The sequence below is a fragment of the Castor canadensis genome, chromosome 6, assembly GCF_047511655.1.
Source record: "Castor canadensis chromosome 6, mCasCan1.hap1v2, whole genome shotgun sequence".
NCBI lineage: Eukaryota > Metazoa > Chordata > Mammalia > Rodentia > Castoridae > Castor > Castor canadensis.
The window spans coordinates 115,998,271-116,023,226 of record NC_133391.1 but is presented as its reverse complement, the minus strand read 5'-3'; the positions used below and the strand labels follow the sequence as shown (position 1 = coordinate 116,023,226).

Here is a 24,956-nt window from a genome sequence, read left to right as displayed (position 1 = left end):
TTAAGTAATTGCTCAAACCCAGAATTTCACTGGCTCTGTGGCCTACTGTAAACACACAAGACAGAGGCATCTAATTTATAGATCAGTTCCACTTCTTTTTCTCCTACCTCCAGTGCTAGGCAAGCAGAGGAAATAGAAACTAGCCTTTTTTTTTGTCATAGCTCTGGCAAGAGGTTGCGTGCATGTGAAGGTTAAGTGGGATAGATGATTACAGGTACTCAGTAAGCACCTACCAGGTACAACCGAGACCTGGATTTTTCTTTCATTGCTGTCTGTACTGAGGACCTTACCCTCCATTGTTCTCCTCCTTCTGCAAATTGGTCGTTAAAGCCATTAAATACATGCTGCCCTGATTTTGAAGTTGTCAGCTCATTATAAGATGATTACAGTGAGAATAAATATGGTAACAAATGTAAGAGAGTGGGACTAAAAGGAGAAGGTGTCACCAGTGATCATGCAAATGGGGTCCTACAGGAAATCCTTGCTTTGCTCCACTAAGTTATATTCTTCTAGATCTTATCACTTCCTGTTTCCTTGGGGTTTGTCCCCCAAGGGTTCTTGTGCTGGAAGCTTGGTCCCCCCGTGGTATGTAGAGATGGTGCAGTCTATAAGAGGTGAGCCTAGTAAAAGGTGCTAGGTCACAGGAGCACTGCACTGTTCTCAGAAGGGACAGGTGCTGGCCTCACAGAATGCGTTTGTTCCTGTGGGTTATTATTTTAAAAAAAAGCAAGGCTGGCCCTTCTCTGGTCTTTGATTTCCTATCTGGTCATGTAATCTCTTCTGCATACAGCCCTTTCCCTCCCTGCTTCTCTGCTGTGTTTTGATGCAGCCAAGTTTTCACCAGAACTGAGCCAAATAAACCTCTTTTCTTTATTAATACTCAGCCTTAGGCATTTTATTATAACAATGGAAAATGGACTAATGCACTTCCTTACTCTAGAACAATCTCAGAATAAAACATAAAGCTTTTCTCATGGCCCTCAAAGTCTTTGATGCTCTGTCCCTATCCACTTCCTTTGACACTCTCTTCCTGACTCTGTTCAGCCACCTGGCCTTCTCACCACTCTCCACCTGAGGCCTCATCTCTTGCTACTCTCTGTCTGAGCCTGGGTAGCAGTATGGCTTTATAAGGCTTCTATTCAAATTTTATCAGTTCAAACTCTCCTCCCTTGACTACTCCTACACTCTGTAACCCTGCACTGTGCAATAGGGCAGCTACTAGCCAGGTGGGGTCATTTCCATTTCAATTGTCTTATTTTTCTTGGACAACATTGGTGTAGGACATTTTTCCATCATTTTGAAAATGGAAAAATGTCTTACAGGACAGAACTGCTCTAACCCCCTTACTCTGTTTTGGGTTTTTTTTTTTTTTTCCTTTTTTGCTTATCTGTAGAATCAGGGACTTTGTGTGCTTTGTTCACTGCTTTTCAGTTTCCATAAGTATGCCTGGTCTGTCATAGGTGCTTAACAAACACTTGCTGAATGAATGATTGGATCCGTGGGGTGCTCTTTTAATCCTCACGAGATAAGCAGAATTGTCCCCAGGAAGTTCCCCTTCTGCTTTTCCCCAAGCCCAGTCACTGTTCCTGAGGCCTGGCTTCCTGGAAGGAACTCAGCCTGGCTTTGTTTCCTTTCTAATTTCCCTCTCATGATTCCTAAGTCCCGATAAAGAGGCACAACTGACCACATTCACAAATGGTCCCTTTCAGGTCTGGTGGTCTCACTTTAATTCTGGGGAACCACCTGCCAGAATGTCATTGGTCATTTGATGGAAGAGAATGTCTCACTGTTATTTAAGAGTAGGAATTGTGGACTGAGGACATGGCTCAAGTGGTAGAGCACTTGCCTCATAAGTGTGAGGCTCTGAGTTCAAACCCCAGTATCACCAAAAAAGAAAAGAAAAAGAACATTTTTTAAAAAGTAGGAATTATGTGTGGCATTTTTTGTACCTGATTTGGCTTCATAAGGCAGATTGTGAGGATGCTCCTCAGGTATCTAGTTTCCCCAAAAGGTGATGGGATCCTGGTGATGATTTGGGGATGCCATACAGGAGTACTGTACTCTTTCTGGGCTCAACTGAAGGCATTTAAGTTATCTTGCCATTTCTTCTGCAGAGGTTCTGTGAGCACAGAGCTGGAGAAGAGCCAGGTCTCCAGAAAGGTCTAGAGTGGGAAGTTACACAAGGACTGTCAGTAGAATTCAGAGCCTTCCCTTTCTGGATTATCCTCCAGCAAGTCCAATTCATTACTTGTAGCTTACTGCTCAGTTCCATGATGGAAGTTCACTGAGTTGCTCCCCTCTATAAATGCTGACCCTCCCTGACTTGCTCTCTCACTCCCTTACTTTTTCATAACTGGTTTGCACCTGATTCCTGAGGGTAGACTCCGCCCTTGGGGAACCTAACTGAAACATGTCAGTTCATCCTAAAAACAGTGAAAATAACAAGTCATTGTATCCTCACAACATTATGAGAGAGTTATTGTCCTTATTTCATGGAGAAAGAAACCTATTTGGATAAGTGAGAAGGGACATCATGTATCCCTTGAAGGTTGTGAGAGATTCGTGGTGTTGCCTAATTTCCTGCCCTCCTGACCTACTAACATCTTATTTAGCAAGATTTTATTACATTGAAGTACAGCCACCACCTTGGTCCATCTGAACAAAGATGACCATATTTCAGAATTGTTATCAGATAATTTAAAAGGCTCTTATTCCAGAGCTTGTAGATAATTTAGAGAAGAACTTGTGAAAAGCGATTTTGGTGTAGGGGAAAATGAGTAGAAAGAAGGCTGCAGTGCTGACTTAGACTCTGGTGAGAGGACCACAGAAGGTGGAAGAGCCTGAGGCACAGCCTTAGCTTCAGACACATCTGAGCTTGGATCCCAGTTTCTTCTCTGACAAGCTCTGTGGCCTTGAGCTAATTAATACCTCTAAATTCTAATGTCCTCATCTATAAAATGAAGACTATATCATCCTATACCAGTGAAGTAAGGATTAAGTAAAAGAATAAAAGCATGCATATAGAATTCTTAGGCACTAAATTAAACAGATTAGTTTTGGTTTTCCTTGAATCAAGGCCTAGCACATATGATGTGGTATAACTATAATTTATCCCAGTCACAAAAGTGTATGGTCTGCAAATGTTGATAATGGTGTAAGTAAGCAGTTGATTGTGAATCTTCTTGAGATCCATACCTGGTACATAGACCCCTCCTTGAGAACTACGATTTTAATTAAGATATGACCTTTTTGTTAGTTGACTTTTCATGGCTGTGACTGAGAAACAATTTAGAAGGAGGAAGGATTTGTTTTAGCTCACAGTTCCAGAGGTTACAGTCCACGGTCAGCTGACTCCTTTGTTTCTGTGCCTGTGGTGAGGCACATTATCATGGCAGAAAGTATAGTGGAGTAGAGATACACACATCATGGTGTCTAGGAAGCAGAGTGAGAGAGAAAGAAAGAAGAACTCAGGACAAAGATATTGCTTCTAGTGACCTACTTCTTCCAACTGGACCTCACCTCCAAGTAAAAGTTTCCATCATCTCCCAATAATGCCATCACATCATAAATCCATCATTGAGTTAATTCATTGATTAGGTCAGAGCCCTCATGAGCCAATCATCCCGAGTGATTAGATCAACCATCTGAGGATCAAGCCTTCAACACACAAGCCTTTTGTGGGGTGACACTTCAGCTCCAAACTATAACAATCTCCCAACATAAATGTCAATCTGCTATTTTCTTCATGGTTTCGGGAGTGAGCCTAACTTTTTGCATTTTTCAATTTACCAGAGAGCATTAATATCATAGAATATAACTCTGTCCTCTGAGTAATCTACTAGTCAAGCATCCTGCACTTTCCAAGACTGCTATATAAGGATATTGCGAACTTGTGCTTGTATTTTGAGGTCATTGTAGGTTTGCCTACAGTCCTAAGAAATAATGCCAAGTTCCCCTACACTCCTCTCACAGTTTTCCCCAAAGGAAACATCTATAAACATCAGATTTTAAATATAATTTTGAAGAAGTATTCATACTTGATCCTATTTATGAAAAATGCCAACAAATCTTGGCTTTAGTGAGACCACAAACTACATGTTGAGCATTCATTATCTAAAATGCTTGGGACCATCTTTTTGCCTTTACTTCTGGATTTGCTTGTGATAGCTGCATGATCAATAAATGTATGTGTAGAACAGCTACATACCATGTATTTTACACTGGGTTTGAAAAAGAAAAGTACAAATGACCATTATATAAGTCAATATTTGGGATACTGTCATAGCTTAGAACTTGGAAAATTAATGATAAGGAAGGAAGATTTTTTTCATCTTTATTATATTACCTATTTGCAAGGATAGACATTGGCCCATTTGACCACAAGAAGAGACAGCTCAGTAGGCAAGTGAAATATCAGTTATCATGAGATCAGCCTGAATTCAATGAGCTAAGACACAAGGGACTGTGAGTGAGAAAGAAAACCGTACGATAGTCATGGAACACTGCTGACTCTGGAATCCTAGACAACAGCTAAGTGGAGAGGAAGTAAGACTTAGTAGAAGTGAGTGAGTGTGTGTGTGTATCTAGATTTGAGGAAAATAGAGATTGCAGGGTGGGGTTGAAAATGTACCACCTTAGGCTTACCAGTTCCAAGTGGTGTGGGGTTGGTCTGTGAAAGGACAGATCTTCACAATGAGCCACACGTTCTAATTCAATAACTGCCCAGTGCATCTGAAAATCACTTGCTGAACTCTGCCAATTTCCTACAGATACATCTGCTATACACAGGGAAAATACTCACTGTTGGTTTGGTGTGCCTTATGAGTCTCTGTTAAGATTTGTTAGCAGTTAACACAATGAAAGTTGGAGGCGATGCAATTTGACAGATATAGCTGTGGTTTGATAGCATTGGACAAAGAGTACCTACTTGTTTTTTGGTTTTCTCAATGCGAGGAAAGAAGATCCAGCAGAGTTCCTCTAATACTTCAGCTTTGCCTTTGCAGTATGTATATGTGTCTGTTTTGTGAGCATCACTATTTTTATCAATCAGAGTATTATAACATTTGGAGACATGTTGGGTGTGCTTTTAAAGGTGTAAGATGGTCGGTTTATTCTCAGGGAATACCTATGTAATATTGCCTGGGGGACATTCTTTAAAACAAAACAGCAATAATAACAGCAACAACACCCTTAGATACTCCAGGAACTGATTACACTTGAGCAGAGAACCCGCATAGGGTGCACACGCGTGCAATGGGATGGAACCAGGAAAAGCACATTCTGTGTCTTGGTCTGTGAGGCAGGGAAAAGAGACCAAGAGAAGGATGGTGGAGAAGACGTGGAAGGGAATAATATGAATTTCCTCTGGCTCTTCTTTTGCAGTTCTCTTCTCAACCCCAAGTGGATGATGCTGTTGGGGCTCAGCCACTAAACAGTCTGTGAACAATTATCACTCTGTGGCCACGTGTTAGGTAAGATGGAAGACTCTTACAAGGATAGGACTTCTCTGGTGAAGGGTGCCAAGGACATTGCCAGAGAGGTGAAGAAGCAAACAGTGAAGAAGGTGAATCAAGCAGTGGACAGAGCCCAGGACGAGTACACCCAGAGGTCCTATAGTCGGTTTCAGGATGAAGAAGACGATGATGACTATTACCGGCCTGGAGAGAGCTACAATGGGGAGGCCAATGATGATGAAGGCTCAAGTGAAGCTACTGAGGGCCATGACGAGGAAGATGAGATCTATGAAGGGGAGTATCAGGGCATCCCCAGCATGAGTCAAGGGAAAGACAGCATAGTATCCGTGGTGCAGCCCAAGGGGAATGGGTACAAGGACCGCCGGGAGCTGGAGTCAGAGAGGAGAGCTGACGAGGAAGAGCTAGCCCAGCAGTACGAGCTGATAATCCAAGAGTGTGGTCACGGCCGTTTCCAGTGGGCCCTTTTCTTCGTCCTGGGCATGGCTCTCATGGCAGATGGCGTGGAGGTGTTTGTCGTTGGATTTGTGTTACCCAGTGCTGAGACAGACTTATGCATACCGAATTCAGGATCTGGATGGCTAGGTAAGTGTGTCATGTCAGTGAGACAAGTTCTGCAAATGGTTTATTGAGGACAGATATCCCCACAAAAAATAAGTACTTTTCATAGTTACTTTTCATTTATAGCATTGCATTTTAACAAATCTTAAGCATACAAAAGATAAATAATTATACAATGGACACCTATATATAACCACCTCCTGGATTCTATAGTTAACATTTATTCTGTTTTCTTTAGCTTTTACATATTCATCAATCCGACTTACTTCCATGGCTTTTAAAGCAATGACAGCGATGCATTTTAATTTATACTTACAAGTCATGTACCCCTCAATGACAGGATCCGTTCTGAGAAGGGCAGTCGTCATCACATGATTTGGTCTTTGCTAACATCATAGAGTGCATTCATACAAACAATGATAGCTATGACATCACTAGGTAGTATAATCTCATGGGACCACTGTCATTGGTTAATGTGGCCTGTCATTTGTGTGGCACATTGGTATTCAGCACAATTAGATTTGTATTGGCTTCTCCTTTATTAATTTCCAAAGGTGTGTCTTTTTCTTGACCTTTCTAAACAAAGAGGTTAATTCTGTAAGATTCTAACGAATGTGAGTTCAAATTTTACATAGAATACTGTGGTTTAAATATCATAGTACCTTACTGATTTTTATTTTTCTTATAATCTGTGTGAATGCTTATTTAGCTTTTTCAATTAGCCTTATCCATAGAATTTTCTGTAGGTGACTTAAAAATATTTTTTAAGGTTTGAACTCTTGTGTCTAAGCTGGAAAAACTTCATTTCCTCATAGGATTAAAAGCCTACCTCAAATTTCATTAATATTTAAACTCTGTGCTGAAAATAATATGACCTCTCTATAACATATAGACAGCGGATTTGATATTTTAATAAAATTTGCCATATACACCAGGGTCTTCTTCTTACAAAAACTGTAGTTAACACTCCCTGAATTTGAACAAGGGAAGAGAAGGCTGAGAAACACACACCCAGTGTAGTTCCCAACAGTTCAAGAGTCTACTTCAAATACTTAGCACACTAAGTCAGAAGCGTTTTCAAACTCCTTTTACAAATTCTGCCTCAATGAACATGCTTAAGTGCACATTAAATCTTTATGTGTTTTGGAGTCTGTAAATGAAAATAAAAAATACTCAGCATTTATATTTTCAACAGACTTCTTGAAATTAAAGCTTGAAAACCAGAATGTAGACAATTCTTTGTGTAGAAACCTAGAGGCTTTATTAAGTAATATTGCAATCATTGATGCTAAGAAATTTTTCTGTGATTAGGATTAAATATAATTTCCTAACTTTCAGTCTAACAACACAAGAGAGAGAATCTGAAGGAGAGAAGGCTGTACATCATTTTCTTCTTGTAACACTTGTTTTTTTTTATATGACATTCCCTATGCATCATTTCTTTATACTTAACAGAAAAAAAAATGAATCCATGGATCTGAACAGACTGTGAAGGGACAAGGGTGGGAGTCAGGGGAGGTAGTTTGCATATTTTTGTCGATAAACTCATTTGTGTGTTCAGCCATCAAAATGTAGACCACCTTGCTTCAGAAAAGAAACAGTGGTCGTTCATCAAATTGATCATTTCAGCAGACCTGTCTTGTATCTGTTTTGGTTTCTGTTTTTTTTTTTTTTTCCTTTAGTGAGCAGGTATATCAGTATAAGCCTGGATGCCAACATTTTGTCAAGATTTTACAAACAATATATCAGCAGAAGGTAGATCCTGAGAAAAAGGTCTGCACAGACATTTAATCACTGCAGGGTTCAATTGAGAGTAAAAGATTTTTCATATTATGATGCTGACTTTCACACTGTAACATTACAGAAAAGCCTAAATCATGTTTGCCCTCATGCCTTTGTCTGCTTGGTGCTAAACAGAAGCACAGCATTGCATTGAGTTGTCTTATCAGTGTATCCACCAAGTCCAGCTCCTCAATGATTTGATACCCGCACGTGGCCTTCAGAAGTGTAGATAACGCTGCAGAGAGTGGGAATCCATTTTTTTTTAATCCATCCGTAAATGTTGCCTGTTTGGTGTACTAAAAATGTGTCCCCAGGAGTGTATGGTGTGAGTCCCCATCAGAAGCTTTTTAATGGTTTCATAACCATGTCTTCCAGACTCGCATTTCAATTATTTTGCCACTGTAATTTCACTCATAATTGCATTCTAACAGAGTCTCTTTAGACAAGCATTTAAATTGTTTTGCCAGTTTCATTTCATCGGATAATAGCTTTGTAATATAATTACCACACTAAGTCATAGCAATGGGATCAAAATGCAAAAAAGAAAGATGCATGACCCATGTTTGGTGGCATTTTGTGGATATAGATTTGCAAATTATTTTTCATTTGCTACTAAGCATTGTGTCATTTTCCTCAAGGAAAACCAGAAATAAAAATATGACCCAGTTTATGTTTTAATTATTCAGGTGGTTGATCGTGACTTTGTGTTTGCTAAGAGGTTGACTTAAAGGTAGCTAGGGTGTACCCTGTGTCTGTGTGTATGGTCTGTGTGGATAGATAACGTTGTTAATTGGGCTGAAAAAAGTTAGAGTAAATATTTAATTATCTAATGAGCTGCTCTTTTGGGGGAATAAATGCTGTCACTTTAAGATAATTCATTCTCTATTGCCAAGGACTACTTATTAAGCATTTATGGTGTGCAAAGCACAGTGTTAAAGGAATAATAGGACAAAAAATTTAAAAAGAGGAGAGAAAGGTTTCTTGTTCTTTGGAAGTTATAGTCTAGTATGGAGAAATCACGTATGTGTGCAGATTACCAGAATAAGGAAGCAAGTGTCAGTAGTCAAAACAGAAGTGTAAGTACAGAGACTTCAGGCAGGGAGAACTCGGTAAGGGGCAGGGCCTCCACTGAGGAGGATTGGACTGGATGGAGGAGCTGTTCTAAATGTGGTCAGCAAGGGTTAGCTCAGTAGTTGGTTTGGAAGGAGGACAAAGGAATCAGTTAATGAAAGGAAGGCAATTCATCAAATTAGGTCACACAGAGCACAGCTTTTAGCAGGAGGGAGGAAGAGGAAAAGGATAGTTTTAGACATTCTCACTTTGAGGCCCTTGGGAAGGGTTGAAGAGGAGTGTCAATGGGCCACTCCCCATTTGGGCTGGAGTGCCAAAGGTTTGGGAGCCATTTCACTTAAGATGACGGTGCCAGTGACCTTAACCGGGGAGAGGATGGTTTCCTGCCAACCATAGCTTATGGGGCTAGCAGTGGTGGAAGATTAAGGAGGCTGACAGAAGAAACAAGAGAAAGAGGAAGGACTGGGAGAGACAGGTGGTCTAGAAGGAAGTTTTTGGCAAGATAAAGGGAGGTATAATTCCTGGGCACTGTAGAGTATCACAGTAAAGACTGCAACAAGTCTCTGAAGTCTGCCAGTTAACTGACTGACTGCTGCAAATGGCTCTTCAGATGGGCACAGTGAGCAAAGCCAGACCCTTTTAAAGTCTGTGCACTGGCAACAGGTCCTCTGGGTTCCCAGTGCCTGGTGGCAGGGCAGGGTTGTCTCAGACATTTGACATCCTTTCCCCACTGCCGAGGCTCAGAGTGGATGCCGCTGGGTATGCCTTGTGGGACCACAGTCCACCTAGTTCCTGTCCTCCTGTTAGTGAGCAAGGCATTGGGTTCTGAGGCAGGAAGGAACTGTGACCATTTTTTAAATTAGAATATCTTTATTGTACCTGTACAATTCTGAGTAAGCTTACGTTGTACATTGATTAGATCACCCCCACCATATCTCTCCCTCAACCTCTTCCCCACCCCTCTTAAAGCAATTGCAAGAGGTTTCATTGTTCTATTTTGTATATGAAGTCCATCAACCATGTTCCCTCACCTAAATCTCTTTCATTCACCCTCCACAAGTACCCACACACACACTCCGAACCTGTTTTACAGTACTGTCTTTGGAAAGTCAGGTTCAGAAAGATGAAAGCTGCATGTTTTCTCTCATATGTGGAAGTCAGATCCAAAAGATAAATGTATACACAAAAACGAGCATGATCATATACAAACATGTATGTAGAACATGTTTGTAATAGTGGAACTACATTAAGGAATTCAGAGAAGGAGGGAAAGGATAAAGGAATCATACAGCGTCACCAATATTGTAATACATAGCATCTGTGAAGGTAGAAGTTATAAGGATGTATATTGAAAACTGTGACCATTTAAGGCTCAGCCCTTCCCCGGCTCTAGCCATGAGAGAAGAATAAGCATCTTGCTGGCTGCTCTTCCTTCCCTTCTTCCATTGGAGGACTGGTTTCCCACACATGGGAGACCCACCTCGTGAAACAGAGAATTTCATCATTATTGGTTCAATTGCCTGCTTGCTGAGGATTCCAAAGGCAAATAATATTTAAGAACTAAAACATTATTGTGGCCAAGTGTTGATTTGTACAAAGTAGACAGAAGAGAACACATTATAACCCACAATGTGTGTGATAACTAAGCCTGAACCCAATGATTAAACATCCAATATATGTTTCTTTTATCCTTTCCAAGCAGACTTTAAGTGTAACCCTATTCCCACAAGCATCAGTAGTTTTCAGGACAGTTTGAATAGCATAGTTGAGACAGAGCCCAGTTATTAGAGAGTAAGAAGTAAATGATGTTGCTAAACTCTGTGGCTCACATTGGTAACCCCAGCAGTGCAGGAAGCATAGGTTGGAGGAAGATCATGGTCCAAAGCTGACCCCAAGTGAAAAACTTGAAAGGTTATATGCAAAGAAAAAAAAAAAACCTAAAAGCAAAAAGGTAGAAGCATGACTCAAGTGATAGAGTACTTGCCTAGCAAGTGAAAAGCCTTGAATTCAAACCCCAGTACCTCAAAAAAAAAAAAAAGTGAATGATGTGAAGAAAAAAATGGAGATAGCGAGGACAACTTAATCAACAGACATTAACTGGACACCAACTATGACCCAAATATTTGGCAATGTACTTTGGAAAATATTCTGATGAGTATGTTGTGATCATTGTTATTCAGGAACTTTTTTCTTATAACAAATACACTTATAAAGAGGTAAATTATAGAATACTATATATTTTCTATGACAGATATTGAAAAAATGCTGTAGGATCGCAAAGGGAATTAGTAGGTTTGCCTTTGGGAACTGGTGAAATCTTATCTAGGAAGTGGCACTTAAACGGGGCTGTGAGGGATGTGAGGGATGAATGAGTTACCAGGCAACTAAGAGGGAGAATGGTACTCTAGGAAGATGGTGTGGCTGTCAAAAGACTTGGACTTTGGGGAAGTTCAGGCTGGATGGGGGATGAAAGATAGTGTCAGAGCTGACATGGCAAGTTGAAGAAGTATTGCTGAAGACCTGAATTAATGTCAAGATAGACAGTTTGACTTTATCCTGTCATAGGCAAGAGTGGCATTATTATATCAGTGTTTTAAAAAGCCATCTCTGGCAGCAGTGTGGGGAGTGAATTAAATGAGAGAACTACAAAAAGTCAAATGGACATATACTTTAAGCCACTTTGTTGATGTGTGATGATTTGCAAGTGAGTTAAGGTATTCTGTGCTTCAGTTTTCACATCTTTACATCAAGAATAAGAAAACTAGATTAGACTGGGAGAGTTAAATTAGGGAATGTGTGTATAGCTGTAAGCGAAGCATCTTGATATGTAACAAACACTAATGATGCTAGCTGATATAATCATGACAAGCCTGAAGCCCAGGAGGAGGTTAATGCCAAGGTCTGGGCAAAAGCTGGTAGAATGTTGTGGGTGAGAGAGGTTAAACTGGAAGAGAAATGGCAAAACTTGATGAACGCAAGTGATGATTAAGTGGGCAGCTGCCATTGGTATCTAAGAGTTGTTACCAGTAAGGGATTGAGGACAGAGGAAGCCAAGCAGACAGGGAGGCTGGTGAGACCATTTTGGAGGGTTGGGTCTGGAGTTAGGAGAGAGTCCAGGAGGAAAAGGATAGATGCGGGATTCTGAAAAGGAAAGTTGACCCAGACTGGGAACATAGCTAAACAAGAGGCCAGATCTGACCAGTGAGGTACTGGACAGTTTTGTCCTGAAATAAGTAGTAGCCAGAAATAAATTCCTCTGCAAAAGGGCATTTTTCAATTTTTTTATTGTAAAACGCTCTTTTTTTTTTTTTGGCAGCACTGGGGTTTGAATACAGTTAGGCAGACTCTGCCACTTGATGTACACTCCCAACCCTTTTTGTATTACTTATTTTTAAAGTGGTGTCTTGCATTTATGCCTGGGCTGGCCTGGACCTACTTACACTTCCCACATAACTGGGATGACAGACATGTGCCACCATACCCAACTTTTATTGGTTGAGATGAGGTGTTGCTAACTTTTTGCCCCAGCTGACCTCAAACCTTGATCCTTCTGATCTTTACCTCCCAAGAAGCTGGGATTACAAGTGTGAATTAGTGTGCCTGGCCATTGAAAAATGTTTAAGAGTCTTAAAAGCAGCCACCACCCCCATTTTTTCCTTCAGAACCAGTGGACATTTTTAGCATTTTATCTGTATGCTAGATATATTTTCAGCATTTTATCTGGAAGGTTCCATGGAGCTCTCTTTGGAGATAGGGTAGAAGTGGGGAGGGGTGGCAAAGGGACCCCTCCTGCCTCCTTCTCTCTTCACCAGAGCAGACTCAAATTCATCTCTGACATAATGCGATTTATGTGAATAAGGGATTTGTAGCTAGACATTAGCAACAGCATTTTAAGTGTCTTATCTGGAATATGAGAGACTTTCAAGTTGCCACACTGGTGTTACCACAGGTTTAGTGTTAGTTAAAGCAAAGTATTAATGGAGTGGCCATTTTGTCTGAGATGCATAAGATTCAGTTCCTATCATCAGGGGAGTTGTGACATTTCCCAGTTGTTGTTATCTTGGTGCCGTAGGCAGATTCTGTCATCTTAAAGATGAGGTAAGAGACCCGGAGAGTTCTGGTGATTTGTCTTGTCCGTGCTGGTTACTGGCTGAGGTCAGCTTTGAAATACATATTTCAACACTAACTCTATGGCCCTTTCATTCCCTAGCAGTTTCATTTAACGTGTTCACTGTACAGTGTATGCATCTATAGAATTATCACAATGAAGTGCCTTTATACTATTAATTGTATGCTAATAAAAAATAGCTAAAAAAATCCTCTCAATTGGGTTTCTCCTTTGGAAGAAGGCAAGACTCTCCATTCTGGATGAAATTATATCACTCTGGTATCTCAAGCAATGATCTAGACATTTAGTTTTTGTTTATAAACACTCAACAATGTAATCACACATTGAGCTTAAACATTTTCCTCCCTTTTCCAAGCCTAAATAGAAAATATAACCTGCTTTTTGTATTTATAGACAGTACAAAATGGCAGTAGTCAGAAATGAGAAATTTGGAAATTTGATTGCCTTAGAGAATTAAACTATAAAATTAGCCCATAATGCAAAGTCATCTTGAAGAGGCAGAGTAACAAAAGTTAAAAAATAAAAGGAGGGAGAATGGGCTGGAGGTGTGGTGCATGATGGCTAGCAGCTGCCTAGCCATCACTAAATCCTTAGTTCAAATCCTAGTACTCCCCCACACCAAATAAAAGGAAGAAAGAAAAGAAAAAAAGAGGGAATGCAAGCCCTATGGACAGGGCCAGGTTTGTCTGTATTATTCACTACCATATCCTCCCTGCTTTTATCAGTGCCTGGCACATAATAGGGTCTCAACAAGTATTTGTTGAATACATTAATGACAGTCTCTGAGAATTTTTGCGCTTTGGACCTCATCAGTATTGGATGAGAGAAAGTCATAGATGCAAACGTTGATAGTTCACTTCCAAATGACACTCAGGTTCAGTGCCCTCATGTAAAGATTTGTCCCACTTGATTTCAGGGTTGTGGGTATCCCCATTGTAGGGAAAGATGCCAAAGGCATTCTTGGTCTAGAGTATGTGAAGATCTGAATCTTGTGGCTAAAACCTGTCATGCTACATCCATGCTCCAGATCAACGTGAGGATTTCAATTCAGCTTTCTCTAGATTTTGCCTGTCAGAAATATGTTGTCAGGTGGGTTTGGTGGCACACACCTGTAATTCCAGCTACTTGTGAGGTAGAGGTGAGAGCATCATGAGTTCTGTACCAGGTGGGACAAAGTTAGGGAGAATCTATCTCCAAAAGACTGGGGGCATAACTCAAGTGGTAGAGCCCTTGCCTACCATGTGCAAGGCCCTGAGGTCAATTCACCACTAAAAAAAAGTGTTTGCCAAAGGAACCAGTCTTGTTGGCAATTGTGTTTTTCATTTTAATTGACCAATTAGCATTTCTGGATTTCTTTTCCATCAGAGCATGTTTCTGCAAGGCATACTATCTTCATTGCGCTGACATATCTGGTTCCTGAGCAAGTAAGATAGAGGTCCAGATCAGGATCAGGAAGTAGCTTGCATCCTGGGTCACAAATTTCCTGAATAAATATCCCATCTGCAGCATGTCCTGGTTTTCCTTTAATACATCTAAAATATTACCAAGAGTTGATTGACATATTGGGCAAAAACAGAGATAAACCAAGAACACCAAAGCACTAAAAAAAATCTATATTTATACCCATGATTGGAATTTGACTTGACTTTTCTTTTCATTTTTATTAGCTCTTGAACGTTTCAAAAAATATTCCTAAACAATTCTAGAATAAATAAATTTGCAAATACATTTTTTGATTAAAAAAATACTTACTCTGTACTATCAATTGTATCAAGTCAGATAGGCATTCCTGTATCTTCCATTGATAACAAAAATATTCATTCAACAATGTTGTGTCCAGCTTCTACTGTGTGAAAAGCATGTTTAAACTCTAAGATAAAATAATAAATATGTCTCTTGGAGACCACACACATGCTTTTCAACATATCTTTCAAGTTTCTGTAGTTCTCACTTGGAGGGTGGAATTTCTCTCTCTGTCCCCCACTTTGCTTGCCATTACAGGAAGGATAGTTTTCTTAGGGTCAGGCCAAATAGATATGACCTGAACCTTCATACCTTGTCATATTTATACATACTTTCATATACTCCCTTATTCCTTTAGGTGTTAACAAAAGGAGAAATATCAGATCAGAGTTCCTAGCTACTTTATCTAGAGATGACTATGCCTACTTTTCTGAAAATAACCAGCTTCTACTTTCTGAGGTCCCCCCATCTTTTAGTTCACTGACTTTCTTTTCCACTAGACTGCAAGCAAAATGCAGTGACTGGTACACTGCACTGGAGCCACGGCTGTTAAATGTAAAATCCCTGCCCAGTGAAGCTGGATAGGCCGGTATATCCAAGCAGATAAGAGTGATGCAGATTTTTTTGTCTTTTAACCTTATTCCAAATTTTGGATCATTTGCCATCGGGGTGTGCTGTAAATTTTAAGTATGTCATTTTTCCTCTAAAAGTGTTCACTGCAGATTTCAGGACCTGCAGCTCTGTCTCCTACCTGATGGGCTTTTTGTCCTCCATGTCTGCCTTGGGGTCTTTCATGGAACTTTGATCTGTGCCCTCTGGGTGTGTTTAGCTTCTTGGCTGTCACATGGACTCTAATTAGAATTTAAAAAATTATTGGCTCATCCTGTCCACCAACATTAGCAAAATCTTATTTGCATGCATTATTGCTAAATTGGAAAAGAGATTAAATAATTCATCACCATGATAGTCCTGGGTCTTATTTATTCTTGTCTCTTGCATTCTCCTAAGAGGAAAGAGGTTGCTGATGTCAGAGTGAGGGTTGGATTAAGTAGTTTGAAAAGACTTCTCCATCAGAAAGGAGTCATTTTCACAGGACTGGAAGTGAGTTTCATGTCAGTCCTGAAACTTGCCAATAAGTGACACCCTGGGACTGTGAGACTGTAATACTAAATGCCCTTCTGCCATCCTAGGGCTCAGTGGGTATTTCCCATAGCACAGCTCTGAACCTGAAGTCTGTTTCCTTCCTTTGTTCTTCCTGAATTCCTGTATCCCTATGTCCTCAACACTCCTGGATGAGGATTCTGACAAAACCTTATTCAGCCTGGGACTCCCTGAATTCACTGGAGAAGTCCCTGATGTTCAGTCAGCATAGAGAATTTGCTGAATTGTTAATCATCTAATAACCAGATCCAATCAAATACAAATAATTCAGACCTAGAGTTTTGATTTCCAAATATCAAGATGTAATTGCACTCTTATCACGGGAACTCTAGCATTGCACTGTTCTCACATAAGTAAGAGTCAGAGCCTTTGTAGAACCCAAGCTTCCAAAGAACACTTCTTCAGAAAGTGTTCTTTATCTCTTCAGAAAGTGTTCTTTATCTCTTAAATCACTGAACTAAGCATCCCCAGTCCACATATTTGTAAGCTGACTTATTATTTTAATCTTAGAAATTTCTTTTTTGGTGTTTTAAGATTGTGAGAGGAAACGTATAAGAGGTCCCTGGGTACAGTTTTTATCTTTAGTTTCAAAACTAAGGCTTCTAATTGAATAGAAAATGTGAAGAAACAATGAGTTCTTCTGATTTCAAAAGTTTTTAATGTAAGGAATTTGTTTACAAATAGAATTTAATGATTTTTGAATTATTTTCACATCTCTCTGCTTTAGTTCTTATACATACTTATAATCAGAACCTCAGTTATTATGTAGATAGGGTTTAGTTAACATCTTAAAATTATTTCACATACACATTTTGGAGAATCAATACATCTAATGGACATTAGAGTACATCGATGCCTATAACTCATGGTTGAGGTAACTTGCCTATCGAACCTGTAGTGAGGATTTGAATGTATCTAATTCTTTGCTTATTATAGGAAAATAATGCTTCAATTAATATCATTATTAATGACTCTTTGGAGGGACGTTTCCTTAAAATGTTTTTTCCAAAGTCCAATTAAAACAGATATTAATAAGTGAAAAATAAAAATATTTTAATTCCTTTTCAAATATCATTAATAAAAGTAATGTTAAAGAAGAAAAGAAAAAGCAAATACAGTATGTCAAAAATGCCAGGCAACACAGAACCAGGGAGTAGGCAAGGCTGAGTAAAAAGTCTTTTGTATAAATATGGTTCCCTTTCAACATTGTTTTTGGAAATCGTTTGCAAAGATGATGAGAGAAGGTGTTGGAGCACACAGAGGCAGATGTTGGTGGTCTGATGGTGAGATAGGTGGTTAAGGGCGTCTTGTTTTAGGTGCTTACTCACCCTCCAAACAAAGATGTATACCCCAGTCCCCTACCCTCAAACTGAGCTTACTCCCCCATGTCCAGCTCCAGGCCAGTGCTTCTCAACACAAGCACTAGTTACAGGGGCAAGTCTTCGCTGTGTGACACTGTCTCACTCATTATGGATGGTTAACATCTGGCCTTTATCCTCCAAATGTGAGCTGGCCTTTCCAAGCATCACTTATAACATGTGACTTACTACCCCTGATAGGGCTACCCCAAACACATATTTCCAAATGCCTACCAGGGACAATAAGGTCCAGGGTTTGACCTCCCTCTCAGTGTGGACAGCCCAGTGGAGAATGGAGTTGGGAGGTACAGAAGAATCATCCCTTGGGCCAGCAGTCCATCCTCCAAGGAGAGTTCTGCATCTTCTAGGGTTGCAGTTCTCACATCAGGATCTTTCACTGGCCCCGACAGCTGTCTTGAGTTTTTCTCTGATGCATGTGTGTTTGGAAACCAGGCAGGTCAATCACTGAGCTGCTCTTAGAGCCTAGAACCTTACACAGGAAGGTGTTTAGTACTCACAGAAACATCCTCAATTTGGGCAAGCAGAGAACAGAAGGCAAGTGAGGGAACAATTCCTGGGGCACAGGTCAGGAATGATGAGGTGGGAGTAAGATCACCCCTCTCATTGCCACATTGGGGTTTTCTTCTACAAAAGAGCATCAGTGGGAGGGGAGATAGAGAACGATGGCAGTGGGAGTTAACCAAGCTATATTGTAAGCTCTTTTGTAAATGTCACAATGTACCCCCAATATATCAATAATTGATAATAACAATTATAACAAAATGACCATCAAATGATTATTCCTTCCCTTCCTCCCCCCAAAAAGCAGCAGTCCCAGATGGTGGTAATGACTGCACCAGAACGTGAATGAACTTTAATGTCACTGAACCATACACTTCAAAACAGTTAAGATGATGTTTTATGTTGTGGATGTTTTATCACAATAAAAAAATGCAGGCTTTCTGTGCATATTAGCAATGAGCAAATATTTCTAAAATCAGAGTATTAGTTATTTCTGCCATTAGATTTATTGTGTCACTGTTGAGACAGCCTGGAAACAGTTAAGCTCACAGTTGAGAAACTGCTGAAAACCCTTTCATAGCCAACTTATGTGGTAGAGTTGCCAACCAAAAACCCCTTAGGGCTGTGTGTAGCTTAGTAGTAGAGCACATGTTTGCAAGCTCGAGGCCCTGGATTCCATTTCCAGTACCACCATCCAAAAATGGTTAAAATGGTAACTTTTAGTTTCCATCTTAACAAAAAACAAAGAAGAAAAGAAAATTACAGGGAAGTCCTTGGAGGTGACTAGGCATTCCTAGTCTTACCCCGTGATAGAGTTGCCTATTTCCTGTGTTTGAAGACATGCTGGAATTGATGACAACCTTTGCATAGATTAAAAGTGGATGAAGAAAGCTACTTTCCCTGCCTGTGTCTGTAAGTTTCACAGGAACCTGGGTTCCAATGGGACCAGTTCTTTGTCAGTGGCCCCTGCTCCTGAGGCTCATCATAAGGGTTCTAGAGAATGTCAGAGATCAGGGTTTGCTGAGCTGACCTCTCACAATTATATTGGATGCTGACTTCCTGCTGCACTTCCAGGAAAACATTTGAGTGGAGGGTGGCATTGAATGTGGATAAATTGTGTTACTTGAAAACCAGAGGAAGCAAAGCTAAAACATTCTGTAGGTAATTCTTAGTTCACTTGGAGTCAGACAATCAATAAAATTTTGAAAATATGGCCTCACTGACGTAAATTTTTGCTAAGTTAAGTTTTATTTTAAGCAATGAAGTTAACCTTTGCAAGAGTCAGAGTTCTTGTTTGAGCTGATTTTTTATTATCATGTTATTGTTGTACTGGGGTACATTGTGACATTACAAAAGTTCTTACGATATATCCTAGTTAAATTCACTGCCTCCATCATTCCCCTTTATCTCCCTTCCCCCCATTCTTAGAATGAGCTGATTTTTTAAAAAAGAAATAAGAAGTGTTTTATAGTCTTTCTAGATTTATCATAGATAATGTAAATGCATCCTAACTGATGAATCAGGTTGTGTCTTTTTACTTTGTATAGTACATTTTTCTCCTATATTCCTTTCTTGCTATGCTGTCACTACTGTCATTTTAACTGCCCAGAATTCATCCCTGGATGTCTCTGTGCTGTGGTGTAGTAAGCTAAAAACTCAGGTCGTTAAGAATTACATATTAAATAAGAACAAATAGCTATGAAGTGACTGCTTGGCTTTACAACTGGACCTTCTTGCCAGAGATTTGGGATCCAGAAATCAAGTTCAAGCCTCTGGCAGAGTGGGCTAAGGACCTTGGAAATTTGGCTTTTGCGATGTTATCTTTTTTTCTCCAGTTGCAAATAGCTCTTTGTAAATAAGGTTCAATTGTGCACCAATTGAAGTCACCAGGTTCAATTATTTTTATGAGTCAGAGCAGGGCATACGCAAATGACTTAAGGAGTTAGAATTCATACAAAATAGATTTAAGGCCTTGAAATTTTAACTCCGTGCTTCCTCCCTCCCTTAAGGGTCCTTATAATGGACAGAGACGCTTGTCTCTGCAGCCTACTTGCCACGCTGTTCAGATATTCTTGATGGAGGGGACCAGCGGGCTTGCTCACATCACATCCATGGCTAGTTAGTACACGGGCTGATGTAAGCTCCTCTGATTGGCGTTCAAAACTACACAAGGGGGAGCTGCTCTATTTTTCCGCTCTTACTTGCCACTCACTCCCTTCCCGCAAATATTCCAAGGTCCTGGGTAGATAAGATGTCCAGTTAAACACAAATGAGAGAAGCAATGGAGTTGTTTTGTATAAATATGATATTTGGGACATACTTGTACTAAAAAACAGTAATTGTTTCTTACCTGAAATTCTAATTTAACTGGGTAACTCTGCCTCTAGTGTGAATGACAGCAGGAGAGTGAAGAGCCTGGAGTTTATTCTTAGCTTTCTATACTGATTTCATGTTCTCATTTTATTGGAATCACATCCAATCCCACATCTTCTGAATAAGTGCCAGGGGAGGAGCCTGGGAAACTGTGTATATCTTGCAAGAATCCTACATAATTCTCATTCAGAGGGAAAATTCTGAAACTCCAAAGTCTAGACCAGTGTTTCCAAGACACAAATGTACACACAGAGGCCCAAGGATGTGGTTAAAGTGGGGCCTGGGGTTCTTCGTGCTCACAAATGACAGGTGATGCTGAGGCTGCAGGTTGCAAGCCTCCCTTTGGGAGCCCTCTGAGCCCTTCTTTAAACCCTACTGGTAAATAGCACTTCCTGGCCTCCCAACCAAGAAACAGTAGCATCTCCAACAGTTATTTTTTTTTTTTTTTTTTTTCATTTTTCTTTTATTATTCATATGTGCATACAAGGATTGGTTCATTTCTCCCCCCTGCCCCCACCCCCTCCCTTACCACCCACTCCACCCCCTCCCGCTCCCCTCCTCAATACCCAGCAGAAACTATTTTGCCCTTATCTCTAATTTTGTTGTAGAGAGAGTATAAGCAATAATAGGAAGGAACAAGGGGTTTTGCTGGTTGAGATAAGGATAGCTATACAGGGCATTGACTCACATTGATTTCCTGTGTGTGGGTGTTACCTTCTAGGTTAATTCTTTTTGATCTAACCTTTTCTCTAGTTTCTGGTCCCCTTTTCCTATTGGCCTCAGTTGCTTTAAGGTATCTGCTTTAGTTTCTCTGCGTTAAGGGCAACAAATGCTAGCTAGTTTTTTAGGTGTCTTACCTATCCTCACCCCTCCCTTGTGTGCTCTCGCTTTTATCATGTGCTCATAGTCCAATCCCCTTGTTGTGTTTGCCCTTGATCTAATGTCCACATATGAGGGAGAACATACGATTTTTGGTCTTTTGAGCCAGGCTAACCTCACTCAGAATGATGTTCTCCAATTCCATCCATTTACCAGCGAATGATAACATTTCGTTCTTCTTCATGGCTGCATAAAATTCCATTGTGTATAGATACCACATTTTCTTAATCCATTCGTCAGTGCTGGGACATCTTGGCTGTTTCCATAACTTGGCTATTGTGAATAGTGCCGCAATAAACATGGATGTGCAGGTGCCTCTGGAGTAACAGTCTTTTGGGTATATCCCCAAGAGTGGTATTGCTGGATCAAATGGTAGATCGATGTCCATCTTTTTAAGTAGCCTCCAAATTTTTTTCCAGAGTGGTTGTACTAGTCTACATTCCCACCAACAGTGTAAAAGGGTTCCTTTTTCCCCGCATCCTCGCCAACACCTGTTGTTGGTGGTGTTGCTGATGATGGCTATTCTAACAGGGGTGAGGTGGAATCTTAGTGTGGTTTTAATTTGCATTTCCTTTATTGCTAGAGATGGTGAGCATTTTTTCATGTGTTTTCTGGCCATTTGAATTTCTTCTTTTGAGAAAGTTCTGTTTAGTTCACATGCCCATTTCTTTATTGGTTCATTAGTTTTGGGAGAATTTAGTTTTTTAAGTTCCCTGTATATTCTGGTTATCAGTCCTTTGTCTGATGTATAATTGGCAAATATTTTCTCCCACTCTGTGGGTGTTCTCTTCAGTTTAGAGACCATTTCTTTTGATGAACAGAAGCTTTTTAGTTTTATGAGGTCCCATTTATCTATGCTATCTCTTAGTTGCTGTGCTGCTGGGGTTTCATTGAGAAAGTTTTTACCTATACCTACTAACTCCAGAGTATTTCCTACTCTTTCTTGTATCAACTTAAGAGTTTGGGGTCTGATATTAAGATCCTTGATCCATTTTGAGTTAATCTTGGTATAGGGTGATATACATGGATCTAGTTTCAGTTTTTTGCAGACTGCTAACCAGTTTTCCCAGCAGTTTTTGTTGAAGAGGCTGCTATTTCTCCATCGTATATTTTTAGCTCCTTTGTCAAAGATAAGTTGCTCATAGTTGTGTGGCTTCATATCTGGATCCTCTATTCTGTTCCACTGGTCTTCATGTCTGTTTTTGTGCCAGTACCATGCTGTTTTTATTGTTATTGCTTTGTAATATAGTTTGAAGTCAGGTATTGTGATACCTCCTGCATTATTCTTTTGACTGAGTATTGCCTTGGCTATTCGTGGCCTCTTGTGTTTCCATATAAATTTCACAGTAGATTTTTCGATCTCTTTAATGAATGTCATTGGAATTTTGATGGGAATTGCATTAAACATGTAGATTACTTTGGGGAGTATCGACATTTTTACTATGTTGATTCTACCAATCCATGAGCATGGGAGATCTCTCCACTTTCTATAGTCTTCCTCAATCTCTTTCTTCAGAAGTGTATAGTTTTCCTTGAAGAGGTCTTTCACATCTTTTGTTAGGTTTACACCTAGGTATTTGATTTTTTTTGAGGCTATTATAAATGGAATTGTTTTCATACATTCTTTTTCCGTTTGCTCATTGTTAGTGTATAGAAATGCTAATGATTTTTCTATGTTGATTTTATATCCTGCTACTTTGCTATAGCTATTGATGATGTCTAGAAGCTTCTGAGTAGAGTTTTTTGGGTCTTTAAGGTATAGGATCATGTCGTCTGCAAATAGGGATATTTTGACAGTTTCTTTACCTATTTGTATTCCTTTTATTCCTTCTTCTTGCCTAATTGCTCTGGCTAGGAATTCCAGTACTATGTTGAATAGGAGTGGAGATAGTGGGCATCCTTGTCTGGTTCCTGATTTTAGAGGGAACGGTTTTAATTTTTCTCCGTTAAGTATAATGCTGGCTGTAGGTTTGTCATATATAGCTTTTATAATGTTGAGGAACTTTCCTTCTATTCCTAGTTTTCTTAGAGCTTTTATCATGAAATGATGTTGGATCTTATCAAAGGCTTTTTCTGCGTCTATTGAGATGATCAAGTGGTTTTTGTCTTTGCTTCTGTTAATGTGGTTTATTACGTTTATTGATTTTCGTATGTTGAACTCCAACAGTTATAATAGTAAAAATTGAGCTGGCAGAGTGGGTCAGGTGGTAGAATATCTGCCTAACAAGTATGAGGCCCTGAGTTCAAATCCAAGTACTGCCAAATAAATAAATAATAGTGAAAATTATAAATGTTATTGTGATTTTAAACTATTAGAAGGGGATATAAGCGTCTCTCTTATTCAGTAATATTTACTGATATTTACTGATGGGTGTTTTATAGGTCATTTTGCCGAAATATTTTTCCAAAAGTAAGTGCTTTCATAAATACATGTATGATTCACATATAAAAACATAAATACATAGTGAGAGAGAGAACAAGATTTATTAGTGGGTCTGTCTGAGGGGACTACGGGAGGTGGGAGAGGGAAAGAAAATGTTAGAGAATGAAAAATATTGAAACAGCCCATCTGTATATGAATATGATATAACATACTGCACTATAAGCTGTTGACTAATCAGGGAGCATGTTGATAGAGAAAGAGAATATAATGGTGGGTTAACCTGATTAAAGTATGATAGCAAATATACAGGTCTGAAATGCCAAGGCAGAACCCCCTTAGACTATCAACATACACTTAAAAAAAAAATGAAGGACAGGTCTTTTCTGGAGATAGGGGACCAGTGGGAGGGAAACAGTGAATGAGAGTGGATATGGTAGATGTATTTTATATTCATATATAAAAATAGAAGAATGAAACCTGCTGAAATTACTATAAGAAAGGGGGAGGTGGGAAGGAGAAAGGTAGAGGGGGTAAATCTAACTAAGATATATTGTAAGCACATATGTAAATATCACAAACAACTATCAACATGCTAATTTTTAAAAAGTGTCTTATCATCAGCAATGGAATGCATATTGTTTTCTCTGCTAAATACATTTGGGCTATTTATACTGTTCTGTCTTCTATAAAGTGGGAGAATTTCAATGTCGCCAGCCACATTTACAGCTACAAATCCCAGCGTGGACTCCCGATGTGCAAGGCACAGTGTGACCAGCTTTGTGGAAATAGTTTCTCAGTGACAGGCATGGCAATAAAATGATAATGTGACTTCCTCAGTGTTTTTCCCTCTTATCCACATGAAAATAAATGGCTTTTCCGTGAGTAGTTTAGTTTTCTCAGCAGAATCTAGTTAGATCAGAAATATTGAAGGTATGACTGTGTCAAGAGAGCTGATTGAAAACTGCAAGAGCTAACCACACTGATCATAGGGACAAAGTCCTGCTGTGGGATTCGGCTTGGTGTAAGTACACATGCCCAAAGGGAGTAGATTGTACAGGTGAGAAGTGGGTGGACCTGCAGCACCCTCTGTTTATTTAATTATTTATCTTCCTCCTTAATGGTTGAAATATGAGTGGAGTGCAAGGAGAAATGTCTTCATGGAAATGCACCATTCAAAATTCATCAGTTCTCACACAGAGCACTGGGTCCATCCATTCATCCATCACATACTTACTGAATCCCTGTAAGGCCTTGCACTCTGTCATGTGACATATACAAAGATCAACCAAATATAAACTCTATGAACAAGACACTTGTATTCTAAATAGCATGGGAGCCAGAAGACAGAGACTCACTCTGTTTGAGGAAGGAATGCCTTAAAGGAGGGCCTCAGGACACTGGTATTTGAGCCAGCCTTTGAATGGCAGGTAGAATTTGGAAATGCAGAGAGAGGATGGAGACAGGGTGTTCTTGGGAGTCAGAAAAGACTGAGCCAAGGAATAAATGCATGAAAATCTTGAAAT

General features: G+C 39.7%; 1 protein-coding gene across 2 annotated transcripts in view; it reads left to right on the top strand.

The window, feature by feature from the left end:
• Sv2c (synaptic vesicle glycoprotein 2C) overlaps window positions 1-24,956 on the top strand; it is a 213,768-nt gene that overhangs the window by 42,306 nt on the left and 146,506 nt on the right. For both annotated transcript variants that reach the window (XM_074077258.1, XM_074077259.1), the window contains one exon: window positions 5,383-6,056. In XM_074077258.1, coding sequence (XP_073933359.1) covers window positions 5,477-6,056 — 580 coding nt within the window. In that variant the 5' untranslated portion in view covers window positions 5,383-5,476. The remainder of the gene's footprint in view (window positions 1-5,382; window positions 6,057-24,956) is intronic.